The sequence below is a fragment of the Caenorhabditis remanei genome, chromosome I, assembly GCF_010183535.1.
Source record: "Caenorhabditis remanei strain PX506 chromosome I, whole genome shotgun sequence".
NCBI classification, from domain to species: domain Eukaryota; kingdom Metazoa; phylum Nematoda; class Chromadorea; order Rhabditida; family Rhabditidae; genus Caenorhabditis; species Caenorhabditis remanei.
The window spans coordinates 1,974,033-1,996,009 of NC_071328.1; the positions used below are offsets into that span (position 1 = coordinate 1,974,033).

Below are 21,977 nucleotides of genomic sequence, written 5' to 3' on the forward strand. Positions count from 1 at the left end.
TTTCGAAAAGATTCAAAAACTCCTAGAAAAAGTTCATAAAATTCGCGAAAATCAGTAAAAAATTAGTTTTTGGCTGAAGAAAAGCTCATTTTCTGTCTTTGTAGACCATTTTTCCTTCTATTTCTGCGAGATGAACTTTTCCGAAATCCCACAATTATGGAATGACGGAAGTCGGAAGTAAAATTTTGAAAACGGAAGTCGGAAGTGAAATTTTGAAAACGGAAGTGGGAAGTCGGAAGTAAAATTTTGAAAACGGAAGTCGGAAGTCGGAAGTAAAAATTTTCAAAACGGAAGTCGAAAGTCGGAAGTGAAAAAAAGCCCGGAAGTCGGAAGTCGGAAGTCGGAATTCCGCGCAACTCTGTTGGAGGGAATGATAAACCGACCATGAGCGTACAAGGCAGAGTTGTCCGGAATCCGGATTAAGAAATTCCGGAATTCCGGGTTTTTCAAACATTCTGGATCCGGATTCCGGATTTCGAAAATTTCATTCCGGAAATCGAAAAATGTCATTCCGTACAACTCTGGTAGACCGGGTAATGGCAATGAACCTCAAATTCAAACCCGTAAATCGACACCGCACAGGGGTGCGCAACGCAAGGTCGCTTAAACGCGCTCCGTCGCTCAGCGGTTGGCACGGTGCCAAAAACTAACTTGGCTGAGTGCCAAGTTCAAGTTTAGCGTGTATTTGTCGTATCTTTCAATGAAAAACGCGACGCACACGCAACGCGCGGTAAATTCAAAACTTTTCGGTGCGGACCTTACGTCTCGCACCCCTGTGAAGGTGAAAAGGCGGAAGAACTTCCGTGTAGTCTGCGTGGACAAGTTTAAATCTCAGATTTTGAAGTTTATTTGCCGAAAAATCGGTTTTAAAAAAAAAGAAATCGACTAACAATAAAGAAAGCTTCCGTGTAGTCCGCGTGGACAAGTTCAACTTCAGATTTTGAAATTTTTGGAAAAAATCGGTCGAAATTGGCTCAAACTAGTCAAAGTGTTCGTGTAGTCTGCGTGGACAATCGGATTTGAAATTTTCGACTCGCACCCCTGTGAACCTCAAATTCAAACTCGTAAATCGACACCGAGAGAGATGCGTTGCGTGCGCGTCGCGGCTCCTTTCAAGTGATGAGCCGCGAAGCTCGTTTTTCCTCGAAAAAGCTGAATTTTCTTCATTTTTTGTCGTTTAAAACCAATTTTAACGTACAGTTTCTTTGTTTTTCGTTCGAAATAATAATGCAGAAGCGAAAAAATATGTTTTCAGTCAACAAATGCAGACGAACATTTCAGGTTATTTTTTCCGCGTACAACTTCCGATTAGTCAGTTTTCCGTAGTTTCATGCCTTATCTCTCATAGCGTCCAATGCTGCCCGACGCGTCGCGACTGGAAACCGCTTCGCGCCCATCGCGGTTAGCCGCAGTGAGCGTATTAGCTCGACACAGTTCTTACAACTGCGCTCCACCGAAATGCCTTTGAAAAATGTCTCTTTTTCTCTGAGTCTCTCAAATTGGCGCACAATTTTCTTCGGTTTCGATAGAGCGTACTTGCTAGAAGTGTATAGTGCTAATAAGAGACTCAGGAAATCAAGATTCTACCGGTGAGAAGTGGTTCCAGAAGGTCGGATGTCCAGACTTGCAAAATATCGGGCCGTAGTCAAAATGTGTGTATTTTTCACTAAATTTTTCAAATTTTTCAGAATTTTTTATCAAAAATAGTCAAAAAATCCTATGTTTTTATTGATAACCGTGTTATTAGCTTGAAAGCACCGCAAAATACTGAAATCTTGAAAAAAAACAAGATGGCCTAACATTTTCAAAATTTTGGTTTTCTAGGCCACCAAGCTGAAAACCGTGCCAAATCGGTTTTTAACGAGTTTTCGAGTGAGTTTTAACCGATTTTCAGCAAAAATTGAAAATTTAGCGTAAATTCTTTGTCTAGAAAATCTCAATACCCATTTTACGGTGAAAAATCCCAAAATTGTTGGCTTTTTTGACGGAAAAACATAAATTTTTGTTAATTTTCGCATTTTCTCGTGATTTTTGAGTCAAAATTTGTTAATTTTTCAGATTTTTCACATTAAATACACCAAAAATTTCTAAAATTCAACTATTTTTCGATTTTTCAGTCCGGTCTCTCAAAAAAACCCAAATTCAAATTTCCCTCCAAAATCCGCCACCGCAACGACACTCCGATATCCCGCGCGCGTCCAGTTTAGCGCGTTTCCAATTTCAAACTATAAGGCGGCAGAAACATCAATATTCCAGAAATTCACCGATTTCAGTCATTTTTCGCCGTTTTTTGCCGATTTTTCTTGCAAAATTCATCAAAAAATCGAATTTTCATTGCAGAAAACCTATATTCCGCCCGCAAAATCGATAAAATCCCGGAAAATGAGCGATGCGAAGAAAAACACTCAGCGTAAGTCATTTTTCGCCGTTTTTCACCGGAAATCCGTGAAAAGTTTCAGAAACGATGGAAATGGCGAAATTTCTCAACGTTTTTTTGACCGTTGAGCAAGTTGTTGCAGTGGAAAAGGTGGGAAAATCGATTTTTTCGGAAAAAAATGAATTTTTTCAATAAAAATGTTTCAGCTACTCGCAATCGGCGTGCCGCCTATAAATATCGTTCGTCTTTTACAAAGTGTCAGTCCGAATCAACAAATGTCGCCGGGAAATCGCGAAAACGGAATTTAAATTTGTATTTTTGCATTTTACGGGTCAAAATTTAATAAATGTCGATATTTCTCTTATTTTTGTTGGTTTCCTTGACTTTTTAGTGTTTTTATCGGTTTCTACACCGTTTTCTATCTCTAAAACCATGTTTTACTGGTTAAAAACGCGATTTTTCGAGTTTTCAGCCTGAGAATAATATTTTTCAGTTTTTTTTTTTTCCATTTTTAATGATGAAAAATTAATTTTTGTCAATTTTTATGGAGTTTTCACGATTTCTGGCATGTTTTTCGCCTCTAAAACGCGATTTTCTGTCCTTTTCACCCTTAAAATGCTATTTTTCTATTTTGCTAGTGAAAAATTGATTTTTGTGATTTCCGACCGTTTTTTATTGTTTATTTTTCGTTTTTTTTCGCTCAAAATTTTCATTTTTCTCAAGAATTGCTCATTTTTTCGCTCAAAATCTTGATTTTCCCCATTTTACCATCAAAACCTCTCAGTTTCAGCTAAAATCATGGTTTTTGTGATTTCCGACCGTTCTTTATCGTTTTTTTTCTCGTTTTTCCGGTTTTTTTTTTCCCTCAAAATCTCAATTTTTCCACTTTTTCCACAGAAACCGTCCAAATTTCAGCTCAAAATCCTCATTTTGACGCTCAAAATATCAATTTTTCCACTTTTTTCCATCAAAAACCTCTCAGTATCAGCTAAAATCATGGTTTTTGTGATTTCCGACCGTTTTTTCTCGTTTTTCCGTTTTTTTCACTCAAAATCTCAATTCTTTCACTTTTCCACAGAAATCGTCCATTTTCTGCTCAAAATCCTCGTTTTTTTAGTTTTTCTCTTAAAACCTCTCAATTTCAGCTTAAAATCATGCGAGGCAGTAGCTCGCTGGACAGTTTACCCGGCAAAGGACATCTCGACACGCTGGAAATTGAGAATTTCAAATCGTACAAAGGATTTCATCTCATCGGTCCATTCAGTCGATTCACTGCGATTATTGGACCGAATGGATCAGGAAAATCCAATTTGATGGACGCAATTTCGTTCGTTTTGGGAGAAAGACCGGGTAGTCTTCGTGTTAAGAAGTATACTGTGAGTTTCTGATGGAAAAATTCATGGTTTTTGATGAAAAATGATAGAAAATGGTATAAGAAGCATAGAAAATGACCTAAAATCTACTATTTTCAGTGAAAATAACGGTTTTTGGGTACTTTTTTACCCAAAAATCCCATTTTTAGGTTGTTTTCTTGATGTTTTTCAAGGTTTTTTTCGTAAAATGTTGCCACAGTCATCTGGAAAATAACAAAGAGTTAAGTGCCAAAAAGCAAAGATGGGCTAAACCGGGACTCGGCAAGTACGAAATTATCCAACCAACCTGCATAACTAGTCGGCAGCTCACAAACGAATGCTCTCGTCTCATTCTGACAATCCGCTATGAAAATCGTGTCAAAAAGTAGAAAAATTGACATTTTCGCATAGAAAATAGTTTGAAATCCACTATTTCCAGTCAGAATAACTGTTTTTCGGTGGTTTTTACACGAACATTCTATATTTCTGTACATTTTCCCTAAAAAGTTCTCAAAACAACTCAATTTTTGGTTTAAATGCTTAAAATCCTGTGATACAACATGAAAATAGTAGATTTTCGGAGATTTTTTTTGTTTTTTTATCGCCAAACGCATTTTTTCATTTGAAAAACTTCAAAATTGTCGTTTTGCTTCGAAAAACATTGAAATTTCAATTTTTAAAATCAAATTCAGCAGTTTTCGTCCCAAAAATGAGCAATTCATGATATTTTGACAATTTCGAACCCAAAAGCTTTGATTTCATCAAATTATTATTGAAAATTAAGTTTTTAAGACTTTCGGGTTCAAATTTTTAGCAAAAATATAAGAAGCCCATCCTTTCTTACAACTGCGCTCCACCGCAAACGAGAGAGTATCGGCGAGAGACGCAGTTTTGTTGTGGCGCGAAACAGATTTTCTACATTTTGATCTATTTTTCATAATTTCCTCTCGGAAGTTGGCCAAAGAGATTATAAAAACTTGTGAAAATAGGTCAAAAATGGTGAAAATCTATTTCGCGCCAGAAAATACTCTGCGTCTCTCTCGCCAATACTCTCTCGTTTGAGGTGGAGCGCAGTTGTAACTTAAATGCTCGGCTAATAGCCCTTTTTGCTTATATTTAGTCAAACTTTGAATATTTTTCGACAAATTTTGATTATGTCTATTTCTAGCATTATTTGGGAAATTTTTTATCAAATTTTCATTCAAAAACCGAAAAATTCTGTCTGTAAGTCCCGAATGTTTCTATTTTTGAGACCACAAGGTTCAAATTTTTTAGGAAAATAACAATTTTTAAGCGATTTTCATCAAATTTGAAATAAGAAATCCTAATTTTTGACAGATTTTGATTCAAAAATGCTTAATTCTAGCATTATTTCTCACAATCATATTTTCCAATCGTTCAGGACCTAATCCACGGCGCTCCAATCAACAAACCAGTGGCAAAGAAGTGTCGAGTGACAATGAACTACAAATATGCGGATGGAAGGAAGAAGGCGTTCACACGGGGAGTGAATAACGGAGTGTCTGAACATCTTCTAGACGGTCAATTGGTCACTGGACAGGTCTACGCTCACGAAATGGAATCAATCAATATTTTCATTAAAGCCAGAAATTTTTTGGTTTATCAAGGAGCCATTGAGAATATTGCGATGAAAAATCCAAAAGAAAGAACTCAACTGTTCGAAGAGCTCTCTCGTTCCCATGAATTTCAGACGGAATACGATAAATTGAAGATTGAAATGACGAAAGCCGAGGATGATACTCAACACAATATGAATAAACGACGAGGAATTGCTCAGGAGAAACGAGAAGCGAAAATGGAGAAAGACGAGGCGGAGAAATATCAACAGTTGAAGAATGATCTGGCTGCGAAGAGCACGATGCTCTATCTTCATCAGTTATTCCATTGTGAACGATTGATTAATGAATCGAGAGAACAGATTAGTGAACAGAAGAAGGCTATTGCGAATTTGGAGAGGACTAAGGTATGGGTTTGGAGGAGAAAAATGAGATTTTTGATGGAAAAATCGAATTTTTATGCCAAAATTGAGCGAAAATCCCTTAAAAATCGTCGGAAACTCGTCTGAAATCGCTTTATTGTCATGAAGTCAATCAAAATTGTTCAAATTTCCAGTGCCTGGGGCACCGTCGGCGCGTTTCATATAGACTTTTGAAAATTACAAGGTCTGGCGCACCTGGCCCATAATCCAGGGGTACATCCAAAAAGGGTACATCGTGATCGTAGGGTTCCTTGAATCAGAGGGCACACTGGATCATAGGGTACATTTAGGAGGTGTTATCATAGGGCACATCTTACATGCAATCAAAGGGTACATCGGTGTAATGATCAAAGGGTACATCAATTATGTTCATAGGGTACACTCACTGTACATTCAGAAAACATTGTCTTTTCAAATTAAGGATCCCTTTTTTCTGGGATACTGTACTCAATTTATTCTGTCTCATTTTCTTTTTGCGTTTGGAAAGAAAGAGTTGTGTGCTAATTAATAACTTTATCTACAACAACACCAAAAATAACAAAGTAAAGAAAAATGAAGGGAACCAAACGATCATCTCCAGATCTCAAAAGAGGTAACCTGATCCTCACGCCGAAGAAGGGAACGGTTCCCGCTTCTGATGTAGCTTACTGGCAGAAGCGCGTGAGTAAGAATAAGGACAAGAGAAACAGATTGAGAGAAAGTATAAGATAGGAAGAAAGGAATGACTGGGAGAAAAAACAGAAAGAAATATCTAGAAAAGGATAGTTGGGAAGAAGGTAGAAGAGTATGCAATATATTGAGTACAGTATCCCAGAAAAAAGAGATCCTTAATTTGAAAAGACAATGTTTTGTGAATGTACAGTGAGTGTACCCTTTGATCATTACACCGATGTACCCTTTGATTGCATGTAAGATGTGCCCTATGATAACACCTCCTAAATGTACCCTATGATCCAGTGTGCCCTCTGATTCAATGTACCCTATGATCAAATTTTTCATCGATGTACCCTTTTTGGATGTCCCCTTGGATTATGGGCCGGCGCACCTTTAACGCGCTTTTTGTTAAGACTTACATTTTACAGTCTGACGCACCTTTGACGCGTTTTAGGATAGTTTTTGATAAAAATTTGATTATTTTTGACGCGTTACTATCAATCTTACAATGTCTGGAGAGTCTTTGACGCGTTTTTGATAGATTTTGTAGCAAAAACTTGATTTTTCTTTGATTTTCAGCCAAATTCTTCCAATTTTCCCCTATCTGGTGCGCCTTTTCCGCCCTTTTACTATCATATCACCGTATTTTCTATTGAACGAATGCTTTGCAAACAGATTTTTCAACAATTGGCTTTTTATCAGTTTTCGACTGAAGTTTCAGATTTTTCGGTATTTCCGAACTAAATGTTTCGGTTTTTCGTAGGAAAACGATACTAATTGACCCTAGGCCACGACTTTGGTGAGAATTGAAGAAAATTGAAGAAAATTTTGAGAAAATCAAACAGAAACTACTCTGGAAACGGCTTGAAACAAGAAAGTTTACCGAAAAATTGGATTTTTCATGTCAAACTTCATAAAAATCGCTAAAATCCATCAATTTTACTGTAATTTTGCATTGAAATTGCTTAAAATTCCTAGAAATCACGTAATTCACATCAGTTTTATAGAAAAAAAACCAGAAATAGGACATCAAACTGAAAATTATCAAGAATCTCCAAATATTTCCATATTTCCAGACGGAAGAAGAGTCAAAATCGCGAATAAAATCGATTACAGAACAGTTTTTGGAAATTTTTTCGTTTTTTTTTTCTTCATTTCAACATAGAAAATGTGATGTTCAGCGCTTTAAAACTATTACAGCCGAAATGTACAAAAAAACACTCAAACCAAAAATAATTGAAAATCTCCATAAATCTCCATATTTCCAGACGGAAGAAGAGTCGAAAATTGCGAATGTTCATCAAGACCATAAGAAAGTGCAACGTGAAGTGCAGAAACTGTCTCGAAAACTCGACCAAAACGAGTCGGAACTTTTGGAGAAGCAACAAGAGATGCTCACTCTGAAAGTGTCTGTCGCTCACGAACAGAAGAAATTGGAGACGGCGAAGAAAATGTTGTCGGCGGCAGAAGCGAAAGCGGAGAACAATACGAGTCAGTTGGCTGAATTGAAGAAGAGAAAGAAAGAGTTGGTGAAGGAGAAGACGTCGTACGAAAAGGAGATTCAAGTACGCAAATTTCTGAAAATCCCTGAAAACATTCAGAAAAATGCTCAAAAACGCGAATTTTTGCATTGTAATCGCTTAAAATCACTGAAAATAGAAGAAAAACGCGAATTTTTGCATTAGAAATCGCTTAAAAGCACTGAAAATAGTCGGAAAATTGTCGGGAAAACGATCAAAAACGCGAATTTTTGCATAGAAATCGCTTAAAATCACTGAAAATAGTCGGAAAAAGCTCAATTCTTATCGAAATTGTCTTAAAACTGCAATTTTTGCTAAAAATCAGCAAAAATTGCAGATTTTCAACAGGAATTCGAATTTTTCGGCTAAATTATTTGATTATCTATCAGAAATATTCAAAATTGAGGATTTTCAGCCCTATTGAGCAATTTTAGGGCTGAAAATTCTCGATTTTTGAGTAAAAATGCAGTTTCTAGACAATTTTCATCCCAAATGATCTGCAATTCAATCAGAAATTCAATTTTTTCGCTGAAAATCAGCAAAAATTGCAGATTTTCTGCAGAAATTCGACTCGTTCGGCTAAATAATTTGATTATCTATCAGAAATACTCAAAATTGAGGATTTTCAGCCCTAAAAATGATCAAAAAAGGACCATTTTAGTGCTGAAAATTCTCGATTTTTGAGTATTTCTGATGGATAATCAAACTTTTCAGCCGAATGAGCCGGATTTCTGCTGAAAATCCGCAATTTCTGCTGGTTTTTTGGGAAAAATTACAGTTTAGGCAATTTTTATTGAAAATTGGGTGTTTTTTAAGCATTTTTCCGACTATTTTTGACGATTTTCAGTCAAAAATTAAAATATTTCAATCTATTTTTCTGCAGGAGATGATGCAACGCGGTGAGCTGAATCTATCCGAAGAGCAAGTCCGTGAATACGAAGAGCTCAAAGATCGTGCTCACCGAGAATCGGCTCTCGTTCAAAGGGAGCTCCTCACGTCGATTCAAGTGTTCGAAGGTGATAAAAGTGCATTGAGTCACGAGTTGAGACGACAGAAAGAGGCACAAGATAGAGTAAAAGCGAAGGAAGCGGATGTTCAACGATTGGAACGACAGATTTCGGCTCTCGGACAGAAAATTAAGGAGACTGAGGAGGAGAATAAGGCGTTGAAGGACAATTTGAGGTACTTTTACATCGGAAAATCGTTAAAATTCATCAATTTTACTTCTAAAACTGGTATTTTTCATTAAAATTGCTGAAAATCACGTAATTTTCGTTAGTTTGATAGAGAAAAAACAGAGGAATCACGTAATTTCCTTCTGAAAATCGCCGAAATCCGTTGATTTTACTGCAGTTTTGCATTAAAATTGCTGAAAATCGTCAATTTTCGTCTGAAAATCACTAAAACTCATCAATTTTTCTCTGAAAATCACTACAATCCATTAATTTATGTCTAAAAATCGCTAAAAACCCATCGATTTCGGTCTGAAATCGCTAAAACCTATCTATTTTTGGCTAAAATTCATCAATTTTCATCTGAGAATCGCTTAAATCCTTCAATTTTTGTCTGAAAATCATTAAAATCCATCAATTTTCGAGTAAATCACGTAAATTCGTCAGAAATTGAACTGAAATTGGTCTGAAATAAAAAATGATTTGATTTTTGTAATAATTAGCTATTTTTTAATGAAATGTGTCATTATTTTCACTTTCAGTACACAGAAAATCAACGATAAAGTAAAAATTTATGATTTTTTCAGAAAAATCGAGAGTGAAGTGGTTATCGACAAATCCGCAGCCGCCGAATACAACAAAGAGCTCGTCTCAGTGATTCGTCAACTGTCAGATGCCTCCGGAGACTCTGCAGAAGGCGAGAGGAATCAGAAGAGAACGGAAGCACTCGATGGACTCAAAAGGAATTTCCCCGATGGAGTATTCGGACGACTCGTTGATTTGTGTCAACCGTCGCATAAACGATTCAATATTGCGACGACGAAGATTCTCGCGAAACATATGAACAGTATTGTTTGTGATAATGAGGAGACTGCAGCGAGGGCTATCGCTTTTTTGAAGGTAATTGGGAGGACTGAAAATGTGAAAATTTGAAAGAAAAGAGAGATTTTTGAGCTGAAAATCAGCTAAAAATAATGAATAATTGAAGTTTTTTCAATGATTTTGAGCAAATTTTGGCTTCAAAACTATGAGTTTTCATGGGGAAACTGAAAAATAACTGAATTCAATCAGATTTTTCAACGAATTTTCGTTTGAAACTGGTATTGAAGGACTGAAAATTTTAAGAATAGAGAGATTTTTAGCTGAAAATCAGCCAAAAATGATAAATTTAGAGTAAAAATCGAAGAATCTTTGGAAAAACTTTATTGAATTTTGTTATTTTGCAGTTGTCAACGAAAAAAATCTATTTTTTCGCGATTTTCATTCTAGTATTATCATTTTCAGCTTAAATCCTATAAAAGCTGTTTTTTAACCAAAATTTGCTCAAAATTATTGAAAAACATCAGCTTAAATCGTAGTTTCTAAATTCTTTTCGATTTCTACACTTTTGAGCATTTTTCTTATTGGAAGTTCTTGTTTCTCGGAGTTTTTGACTATTTTCCATAGGATTGTTCATAGTTTTATACGGAAAAGACCGAAAACAACCAAAAAACGACTGAAAAATGATTGAAAATGGTGCACATTCTTTTTTCATAAAAACACAGATTATTTGGAAAAAATCAATAAAAATGACTGCAAGCAATCGTCTACAGCGAAAAAACTATCAATTTCGGCCAAAAATGACTGTAATCTCGCGGAAAGTTGACTGAAATTGTCAGTTTTCTACGAATTTATAAATTTAATCTTAAAATATCTTTACATTCCTAAATTCCAGGAAAACCGTTACTTATTAGCTCAAAATCGTCATTTCCAGCTAAAACTCTTTGGAAAAGTCCGATTTCCACACTTTTGAGCATTTTTCACACTAAAAACTCGTTTTGGGTGATTTTTTCAGACTTTTTGAGTGCCAGATTCATAAATTTCAGCTTTAAATATTATATTCCTAAATTCCAGGAAAACCGTTACGCGATTTTCATTTAAATATTGTCGTGTTCATCTCAAATCCTATAAAACGCATCGTTTTTCAGCCATAATTTGCTAAAAATCGTAATTTCCTACAAAAATTGTCGGGAAAAATCTGTTTTCTACACTTTTGAGGAGTTCTCGGACTGAAAATTCTAATTTTTGGGTGTTTTAGAGCATTTTCATACAAATTTTTCTCAGAAATAAACAAAATATGGCTAAAAATGTGCAAAAAACAATCAAAACTTCGCGAAAATCACAAAAACCAGCTTAAAATATCGGAAAACTTTGAGAAATGTTAGTTTTTTTCGCCTCAAAAGTGCCCATTTTACATCTCCAAAACTTCCAGGAAAACCGTTACGCGCCGGAAGTGTTCCTGCCGAATGAAGCGCTCGTCGTCAATCCGATCAACGAGAAATTGCGTGAAATCAGGCGTCCGGCGGGTGTGAAACTCGTCTTCGACGTCATCAACGTCCATCATCAGGCCGCCCGAAAAGCGCTTCAATTCGTTTGTGGCAATTCGTTGGTCTGTGAGAATCAAGAGGACGCGAAACAGTTGGCTTACGGTGGAACTGATCTACGAGATCGATACAAGGCCGTGTCGATGGATGGAACACTTTTCCAGCAGTCGGGAGTCATGTCGGGAGGATCCGCTGATTTGAGAGCCAAATCCAAGAAATGGGATGAGAAAGTCGTGAAGTGAGTATGATTTTGATAGAAAAATTTACTGGAAATGACGAAAAATGGCTAAAAATCAACAAAAAATGGCTGAAATTATGTTTTAAATAGCTGAAAATGTCAGAAAATTGACAAAAAATGACAGAATTCGGCTAAAAATTTTAGAAATTTGGCTAAAAATTACTTAAAATTGGCAAAAAATGACTGAAAATTGTCTAAAAATTTGCTGAAATTCCTGAAATTCTGTTTTTAATTGCTGAAAATGTCAGAAATTCTGCAAAAATGTCTGAAAATGAGTGAAATTATTGGAAAGTGGCTCAAGATGTCTGAAAATGTCGAAAAATTCACAAAAATCAACAAAAAATGACGGAAAATGTGCAAAAAAGCTCTTAAATTTCAACTTTTTCCAAAATTTCACACATAAATATTGAAAAATCCAACTATTTTCTAAGAAAAAAGGTATTTTTGGCTGGAATATACTGAAAACGAACCGAAACTCATGGAACCTAATTCCCTCCTATTTTTTGCGTAAAAATTGTAAAAAGTGACTGCAAGCAGTCGTCTACAGTCAAAAACGACAATATTCGGCCACAAATGACTGAAATCTCGCGAAAAGTTGACTGAAATTGTCAGTTTTCTATAAGAAATGACATTAAAACACTGAAAACGTCAGAAATATCGGAAAATATTAATTCCAACTCAATTTTAATAAAAAATCGTAAATGAGATGTAATCAACTTTCAAATTGTAAAGTTTCTATGCGAAAAGTTCAAAAAGTTTATATTTTCCATTCAAAAACCCTCAAATTCGTTGATTTTCCAGTAGAAAGTAGCTAGAAATCGTGAAAAATCAAATAAAATTGTCTCAAACGCCCCAAAAGTCTGAAAATACACAGCCGAGTGACTCAAAATGACTCAAAAATAATAAATTTCTAAATTTCGACGAAAATTGGTTCAAAAAATGTAATTTAACGAAAAGTTGATTAATGGCTTAAAATCTGTTTCTTTTCTTAATCTTCTCAAATTCCCTAAAATTCATCCCAAATTTCCAGACAACTCCGTGAGAAACGTGACGATTTGAACGAGAAGATCGCCGATCTCCAAAAGAATCGTCGTCGAGAAATAGAAGTTGAGGGAGAACGGTCGAAGATAGCGTCGAGTGAGCAGAGACTTCAAATATGGAAGAAAGAATTGAAGAATCTGAGAGAAATGCAATTGGAACGACTTCAGAACGAGTTGGAGGGTCTGACGGCCGAGTTGAACATGTTACCGGTGAGAATTTGACTGAAAAAAATGAGATTTTGATAAAAAAATTGACTGAAAATGTCTAAAAATGCACTAAAATGGCCTGAAAATTGACAAAGAATTAGCTGAAAATGGCTGAAACTGTTAGTAAATTGTAGAAAAAACTGAGAATTCACAGAAAAATTCACTAAAAACAAGAAAAATGGCTGAAAATACATTTTTCAGTTTGAATTCCAATTTTGTCGCAGAAAATCTATGTTCAGTGTTAAAAATCTAAAATTTCGAGGTTGGATTATAATTTTAAGCGAGAAAACCTAATTTTTGGTGAAAGCATATCTTAAAATACGAATTTTTGTCTCATTCTTATGGTTTCCATTCAGAAATTCCGGTTTTAAGGCGATTTTTGGCCAAAAACGGGCAGAAAATTAATTATTTATGCAAGATTTTGAGCTAAGATTTGAGTTATTCACTCCTTTCTATAAGAAAAATCATTTTTTCCAGCTGAAAATCGACCAAAAATACGTTTTTTTTTTTGTCTGAAATCGCATTTTGATTCCAATTTTTCGAGATTAATTACTTGTATTCTCAATTTTCCCACATTTTGCAGCTGAAAATCGACCAAAAAATACTTTTTTTCTATATTTCTATCTAAAATTCTCGATTTTTCCAGCCCCGAATCGCCAACTGGGAAGAAAAAGTGCGCAAAAGCGAGGCGGGCCGTTCAGGAGCTCCAAACGAAGAGCAACGAAGTCGCTGATCGAATTTTCGCCGATTTTTGTCAACGCGTCGGTATCGAATCGATTCGAGATTACGAGAATCGAGAGATGAGAATCAAACAAGAAATGGAGGATAAACTTCGTTCGTTTGACGACGATATTCAGAAGTTGACGTACGAAATCGACTTTGTCACCGAACAGGACGGACAACGAAAAGTTGATGTGGAGAAGGAGAAGGTAATGGGGGAAATTTCATGAAATTTTGTTTTAAATAGCTGAAAATGGCTGAAATTAGGCTGAAAATGACTGAAAATAGTCTGAAACCCAACATATCTGAAACTGTCGAAAAATGCACAGAAATAAACAAAAAAAATGGCTTAAAATATCTGAAAATTATTTTAAAAAATTCAGTTTTTTTTTGAAATTTTACTCAGAAGTATTGAAAAATCCAATCATTTTCAAAGAAAAAGAGTATTTTTCTGGAATTGACTGAAAATTGACCGAAACTCATTTTTCAACTAAAAATGAGGTTTCTTGTGAAATTTCATTCAAAAAACCCTATTTTTGACACTTTTGGATTGAGAAAATGAGTTTTCCTTTTAGATTTCAGTTCAAAACGGCGATTTTTGACTAAAATAGTTGAAATTTCATTCAAAAAACTCTATTTTAGGGATTTTCAGTACAAAATCTAACTTTCCACTGATTTTCGCAAATTTTATGTTCTTTTCTCTTGAAGATTTTGAATATTTGCGAAAAATTTACTTCCGACTTCCGGATATGGAATTTTATTTCCTTCTTTAGTTTTCCTATTATTATTCGATTCGCAACATTTTGATAATAGTTTCCTTATCAATTTTCCTTATTTCAAGTTCTTTAAAAGGTCGCCGACACCAAAAAACAAAACGCACCGCAACATTCTATATAATTCCATATCATAAAAAGAGTAATTAAAGATGTCTGATCTTAAGCTGAAAATCGACTTAAAATAGATTTTTTTAGCTGAAAATCGACCGAAAAATTATTTTTTAGTTGAAAATAAACTGAAAATTGATTATTTCTGCAAGATTTTGAGTTAAAGGGGACTGCGGTATTCCAAAAATCGTGATTGTTTGATAAGGATCGACTCAGAATTTTGTAGAAAAGAGAAAAGTCTCTTGGATTCAGGTCCGAAAATTCGTCTGAAACGAGTTATGAGGCCTCAAAGTGTCAAAAAAGGGCCTCTCGCCGTGAAGATTCGCTTTATTTTCAAATTAAAATTCTCTCGCCGTGAACATGAAAAGATTTTGAAATATTTGGCAAATCTTCACGGCGAGAGACCATTTTTTGACACTTTGAGGCCTCATAACTCGTTTCAGACTAATTTTCGGACTTGACTCCAAGAGACTTTTCTCTTTTCTACAAAATTCTGAGTCGATTCATATCAAAAAATCTCAATTTTTGAAATACCGATGTCCCCCTTTAAGATTTGAGATATTCACTCCCAAAACTTCTTCAATTTCCCTATCAGATAACATTTTCCTTATCAGTTCCTTATTTTGAGTTCTTAAACACCGCAACATTCCATAAAATTCCCATCCATAAAACGAGTGTCATTTGCAGGTGTCGCAAATCAGTTTCCCTTTAGATTTTAGTTTAAAAAAGCGATTTTTGACTGAACTAGCTGAAATTTCATTCAAAAACCCTGTTTTTAAGGGGTTTTCACCTTTTTCGGATTGAAAAAATCAGTTTTTCCAGTAATTTTAGTCTGAAATAGCTGAAATTTCATCTGAAATAAGCAACATTCCATAAAATTCCATATCATAAAAAGAGTGTCATTTGCAGGTGTCACAAATCGAGAAATCATACAAAGAGATGAAATCAAAGGAGAAGTCGGCGGCGTCCGATTTGAAGAAACACACGGAATCGATGAAAGAGGCGAAAGAAGTGCTCGACGAGAAGAAGGAGGCGGCTAGTCGACTGGAAACCGAATGGAATGAAGTCAAGAAATTGGCACAGACGGCGATGAAAGAGTTTACAAAGGCCGAAAAGGAATTGTTGCGATTGGAGAGTCTTTTGACGAAGAAACAGTATGAGAGACACTCTTTGCTGCATTCTGTCAAATTGGGACAGTTGGCGTTGCCGTTGAAATCGGGTAGTATGGCTGATGTCGAGTATGAGGAGGATGATGGAGGTGAGACTGAAAACTGAAAATCATGTTATTTAGTAGAAAATTAGGGTTTTCATGGAATTTCAGATGATTTTCTTCTGACTTTTGTCAGAATTTAAACTAAAAATCATGTTATTTAGTAGAAAATTAGGGTTTTCAGGTAATTATAAATGATTTTCACTGATTTTCATCTGATTTGACAGAGAATCGCGTGAAAACCAATTGAAAAACCCTCTAAAACCTACAAAAAGTCATTAAAAATGGTCAAATTTGACAAGTTTTGAACATTTTCTAAAAACGCGTCAAAGGTGCGCAAGACAATTGAGAAAACCATCAAAAAACTGCCCAAATCGATAAAACTTGACAAATTTGGGCAATTTCCGAAGAACGCGTCAAAGATGCGCCAGAATAGTTGTTTTTGACGAAATTTTCGAAAATAACGCTTTACAAGATTCAAAAATCCGGAACTCATTTTTTGAAGTTTAAAAATAATAATTTTTAGACTCGAAAAGCTGGAAAAAAAGGAAAATGTGGTTTTCCAGCAAAAATTTTATCTGGCGCGCCTTGGACCCGTTTGGATACTGAAAACATTGAGTCTGGCGTGACATTGACGCGTTTCTCTTGACATTCCAATATTCAAAGTTGCAAAGGCTGGGGTGCTGTAGGCGCGCCTCTTATAAAGAGACGCGAAATTATGAAGGAGGCTGGCGCGCCTCAGACGCGTTTTCGTGTTCTTAGTGTTTTGTAGAAGTTTGAAATATCTGGCGTGCCTCAGACGCGTTTTTCACTTGAAAATCGAAATTTCGTCTGGCGCATCGTCAGCGCGTTAGTATAAATTACAGTCTAGGTTTCATCTGAAAAATCTCTCGAAAGTTCCAGACGACAGTTCATCGCAGTCATCTCAACAGTCTCAACACGATGGACCGAGTGTATCGGATGAACAGATTCAACGAGAGCAACACATCAAAATCAACTATGACTCATTGCCAAGCGAATACAAAGATGTACTAATTTATTACATACTTTCCATAGCCCGACTTGAAAAAAACCAATTTTTCATCGAAAATTTGAAATTTTTGATTGAAAATTTGACTTTTTTGGTCGAAAATGTGATATTTTTGTCGAAAATGTTATATATTTGGTCGAAAATTGGACTTTTTTGGTCGAAAATTTGAATTTTTTGGTCGAAAATGTGATATTTTTGGCTGAAAATGTGAAATTTTTGGTTGAAAATTTGAAATTTTTGGTCGAAAATTTGACTTTTTGTTGAAAATTTGACTTTTTTGGCTGAAAATGTAAAATTTTTGGCTGAAAATTTGATATTTTTGGTCGAAAATTTGACTTTTTTGGTCGAAAATGTGATATTTATGGTCGAAAATTTGACTTTTTTTGTCGAAAATTTGACTTTTTTGGCTGAAAATGTGAAATTTTTGGTTGAAAATTTTATATTTTTGGTTGAAAATGTGAAATTTTTGGTTGAAAATTTGATATTTTTGGCCGAAAATTTGATATTTTTGCAAAAAAAGTCGAAAAACTTTGCATTTTGAATTTCGGCGCCAATTATCCGAGCCCTGACAATTATGATTCATTCACAATTTTCCCCATAATTACCATAATTACCATTTTCAGATTGACGATGACGACGGTGTCCGTCAGGCGACGAATAGACTCAACGTAGAAATCGAAGAGTTACAAAAGAATGTATCGAAGATGAATGCACCGAATCTGAAAGCGAATCAACGAATGGCTGAAGTGAGAGAACGAGAAGCCGAATCGACGGAAGAATTAGAGAATGCGAGGAAAAAGGCGAAGAGAATCAGACAGGCATTCGAGAAGGTGATTTTCAGAGTTTTTAGGCTGTTTTTTTTCGTTTTTTAGAGTTAAAAGCTAAAAAGCGGGATTTTTTGCTGTTTTTGGTGTAAAAATGGTTAAATTTGTGGTAATTTTTTCTTTTTCAGTAAAAACTGATAGCTTTGGTGCAAAAACCCACGAGAAAAATTGGTTATAAGTATGAGAAAACTTTGAAAAATTCCGAAATTTTCGCGTTTATCAAGCGGAGCAGAAAGTTAGTCTTGGTCTGGAAAATGGCAAAAACTTCATACAAATCATACTTGTCAAAAATCGGGCTGGGCCGAAATTTCTCTCGGCCCGGCCCGGCCCGTCGGCCCGGATTCAAAAATGTGTACTCATTTTGTAACACAATTTTCTGAAATTTTTCGAAAATTTAGAGTAAAAATGCTTAAATTATCATACATACTTACCTTTTTATTGAATTTTGAAGTTTTATTCGAAAACTTTTTTTTTCAAAAAATTTCCAAAAAAAACATCAAATTTTCAAAAATGTTTCAAAACGGGCCGAGCGGGCCGGGCCGAACATTTTCTTGATTTCGGCCCGGCCCGGCCCGTGACAAGTATGATACAAATAAGAAAATGACGAAAAACACTGGTGACGGCCTAACTTATGCATTTTCTCGACCACGGATGAATTTATTGAGTTTTCTTTGTCATTTTATCTGAAATTTTCTGTGATTCTCTGTAAAAGTTCCACATTTTTTTATCGCAATTTCTAAAAGAAAAACATTCAAAAACCATGAAATCCGTAGTTGTCAAGGCCCGGCCTGGAAAATTGGCGCCAAATTCAAAAATTCAAATTTTTTTTTTCGAATTTTCGACTATCACTCAGAATAAGTAGAAATTCTGAAAAAGCATACTTGCAACGGGCCGGGCTGAAAAAATTTGAACTAAAATTTTGAACAAAAATTTGATTTTTTTTCCCAAAAAATTGAATTTTTTAATGTAAAATTATCAAAAAAGTTCAAAAACTTTTGGTAAAAAATAGATACCTTTTTTTTGAAGCCGGGCCTTCGGGCCGAAAATTTACAAGTACGTGAAAAAGCATCCAAAATGGTCACATTTTCGATGAAAAATTTCAAAAATTTCAAAAAAAAAAATTGGAAAAAAAAGGATAATTTTTTGAAGCCGGACCGACCCGGGCCTTGACAACTATGTTTTCCACTATTTAAAACTCCTCAATATCAGATTTCTGAGCTGAAATTAGCTCCTTCAAGTAGGAACTCCCAGTTCCAATGTTTTTTCTGCTCAACTTGATTATTTTTTCTCCCTCTCTTCTCATCAATTCTTTTTTTTTCCTGTTTTGTCTGAAACTGGAAAAACAAATCTCGCTATTTTATAGAGAGAGAGAGAGAGAGAGAGTGAGAGAGACCGCAGACATTCCAAGATATTTACACTTTCCAACCCAACAACGTGACAACACACACCCATCTTTTTCTTCTTCTTTTCGTCACTCTCTATCCCTACACCTCTTTCTCTTCTTTTTCATTATTTTTGTGACAATTTTCAATAGTTATCCGATTTTTTCAACAGATAACCCTCAAAAATCGTTATTTTTTATTCTAAAACCGACATTTCAACTATAAAACCGGAAATATTACCGATGTTTTACTAAAAAATCCCGAAATCTAAGCCTTTTTACCGATTTTTGTTAAAAATAACCCGAAAAAATCGCATTTTTCAAGCAAAATCCATAACTTTCCACTGTTTTTCAGGTAAAAACCGATCGTTACCGCCGATTCCAAGACTTTTTCGATCCGGTGGCCAACACAATTGATGATATCTACAAACAACTGTCTCGTAACACCTCCGCTCAGGCGTTCCTCGGTGCGGATAACATGGAAGAACCGTATCTGGATGGAATTCAATATAACTGTGTAGCGCCCGGAAAACGATTCCGTCCGATGGATAATTTGTCGGGAGGAGAGAAAACGATTGCCGCGTTGGCATTGCTATTCGCAGTACACGGAAGGAATCCAGCGCCGTTCTTTGTTTTGGATGAGATTGATGCTGCGTTGGATAATACGAATATTGGAAAGGTTTGTGTAGAAGCAGAAAGAGAGGGAATTTTGGAATTAAAATATTAGAAAATTTGGAAATTTTTGACTTGAAACACATTTTTTAACAGGTCTTTTTCTAAAAATCGCTGAAAATCGCCATTTTTGAGCTGAAAATCGTCGGTTTTGTGTTAAAAATTACCGTTTTTGAGCTAAAAATCGTCGTTTTTTGGTTGAAAATCGTCGTTTTTGAGCTGAAAACCGATCAATTTAAGCCAGAAACCCTTAATTTCTGTCTGAATTTATCGGAAATCACGAAATTTGTGAATGAAAATATCAAAAAATCCGGAAATTTTTGACTTGAAACACATTTTATAATAGGTCTTTACCTAAAAATCGCTGAAAATCGTCCTTTTTCAACGGAAAATCATCTTTTTTGAGCTGAAAATCGTCGTTTTTTGGTTGAAAATTGTTGTTTTTGAGCTGAAAACCGTCATTTATGTCTAAATTTATCGGACAACACGAAATTTGAGCTCACAAAGGCCGAAAAATGATCAAAAAATACTGATTACTGTAGTTTTACGGGCTGAAACAGAGTTGAGACGGATTTCGTCTAGTTTTTCATCGAAACCTCTCAATTTTCGGATTAAAAACTAATTTTTTAGAGTCTAATTGGATTTTTAATGTTAATTTCCTGAAAATATCTGAAAATTTGGAAAAAAAAAACATATCAAGAAAAGTTTCTGAAAAAAGCGTTTATCGGAAGGAAAAATCTGGCAATTAGCAAATCAGTACAAATCAGAGTTGCGCGGAATTCCGACTTCCGACTTCCGGATAAGGAATTTTATTTCCGACTTCCGTCATTCCAACACTGTGAAATTTAGGAAGAATACATTTTGCAGAAATACATGAAAAAATGGTCAAATAGGACAGAAAATAGGCTTTTCTACAGCCAAAAACCAATTTTCCAATGATTTTTCGCTTGTAATTTGGAATATTTGCGAAAAAAATCTACTTCCGACTTCCGGATTAGAAATTTTACTTCCGGCTTCCGTTTTCCAACACAAAAATTCATGTTTCTAGAGATTTTTTGGACAAAAAATAGTTTTTGCATCTATTTACCATCCCCCACTCATCATTAAACCAGCTAATTTACATAAATCACTACACATCATAAATCTCCATAAATCAATCAATCAATATTCTGCAGGTGGCCTCATACATCTGTGATTCGGCACGCGAACACATGCAAATCATTGTGATCTCACTGAAAGAGGAATTCTACAACAAAGCCGACTCACTCATCGGTATCTTCCCGTATCCGGCGGCGTGTACCACTTCGGGAGTTCTCACTTTCGATTTGACACGTTTCAAACAGTTGGGAATCAACGAGATGACTGAAAATCCGCCGGCGTCTTCGTCTGCTGCCGCTGCGGCTACAGCTGCTGCGTCTCATTAATTTATTTCATTTCGATCAAAATGCGCTCTAATGGTACATAATTGTAGTCCTCGTGGACAAGTTGAGTAGAAGAAATTGAAGTTTTTTGTGGAAATTGAGCTAAAAAACCAACTTTTAGCCATTTTTTGGCATAAAGCGCCCATTTTAAGCCGAAAAAGTCGAAAAAATTGGGTTTTTTCGGCTTAAAAGTGTCATTTCAAACTAAAAAATTCAGTTTTTCTGTTAAAAAAGTTGGATTTTTACAATTAAATCATATTTTCAAGCCGAAAAAGTGAAAAATGAGTTTTTTTCAGTCACAAAGTCAACTTTTCAGCACTTTTTTGGCATAAAGCTCCCATTTTTAAGTCAAAAAAAGTCGATTTTTCAACAAAACTCGTTTTTTTCGGCTGAAAAGTGTCATAGATGAGATATTTTAGTAGAACATTTTTGTTTTTTTTTAGCTTCAAAATTTGAGAAAAGTTACATTTTGAAGCGAAATAATCCGTTTTACAGGCAGAAATTGAGAATTTTTCTGTTTCAAATGAGGTTTTTATGTGTAAAATTGCAAGTTTCCCAGATGAAAATCTAGGTTTCGATCTGGAAAATCATATTTTTGTCTGAAAAATTCAATTTTTATCCGAAAAACTCACTTTTCCTCTAAAATTTTGATCAAAATCACTTGAAAACCAAACCAAAAATTCAAAATCCGCTATTCTTCTTGTCCACGAGAACTACACGATTCATCATTAATTATCATTAGAGCGCACTTACCGTATCCCCCAATTACTGTACAATTATATCTTATTTTTTCCTTTTTCTGTCTTAAAGTCTCAGATTTTTTCGTTTTCTGAGTATCCGTCGAGTCGCTGCTCTGTGAAATTCAAAAAAAATCACGGAAATTTTGAATTTTTGAGTCGGAAAAAGTCAATTT

General features: G+C 35.1%; 1 protein-coding gene across 1 annotated transcript; it reads left to right on the forward strand.

Annotated features, from left to right (window-relative positions):
• Positions 1-3,531: 3,531 nt before the first annotated feature.
• On the forward strand, positions 3,532-21,067 carry GCK72_000261 (uncharacterized protein; the record flags this gene model as incomplete). The annotated part of the gene is made up of 13 exons (XM_053722370.1): positions 3,532-3,753; positions 5,132-5,713; positions 7,651-7,947; positions 8,786-9,084; positions 9,662-9,974; positions 11,326-11,675; positions 12,706-12,918; positions 13,569-13,851; positions 15,436-15,784; positions 16,640-16,764; positions 17,390-17,596; positions 19,327-19,650; positions 20,819-21,067. The coding sequence occupies 13 exons, from the start codon at positions 3,532-3,534 to the stop codon at positions 21,065-21,067; spliced, it is 3,813 nt and encodes a 1,270-aa protein (XP_053591015.1).
• Positions 21,068-21,977: the final 910 nt, after the last annotated feature.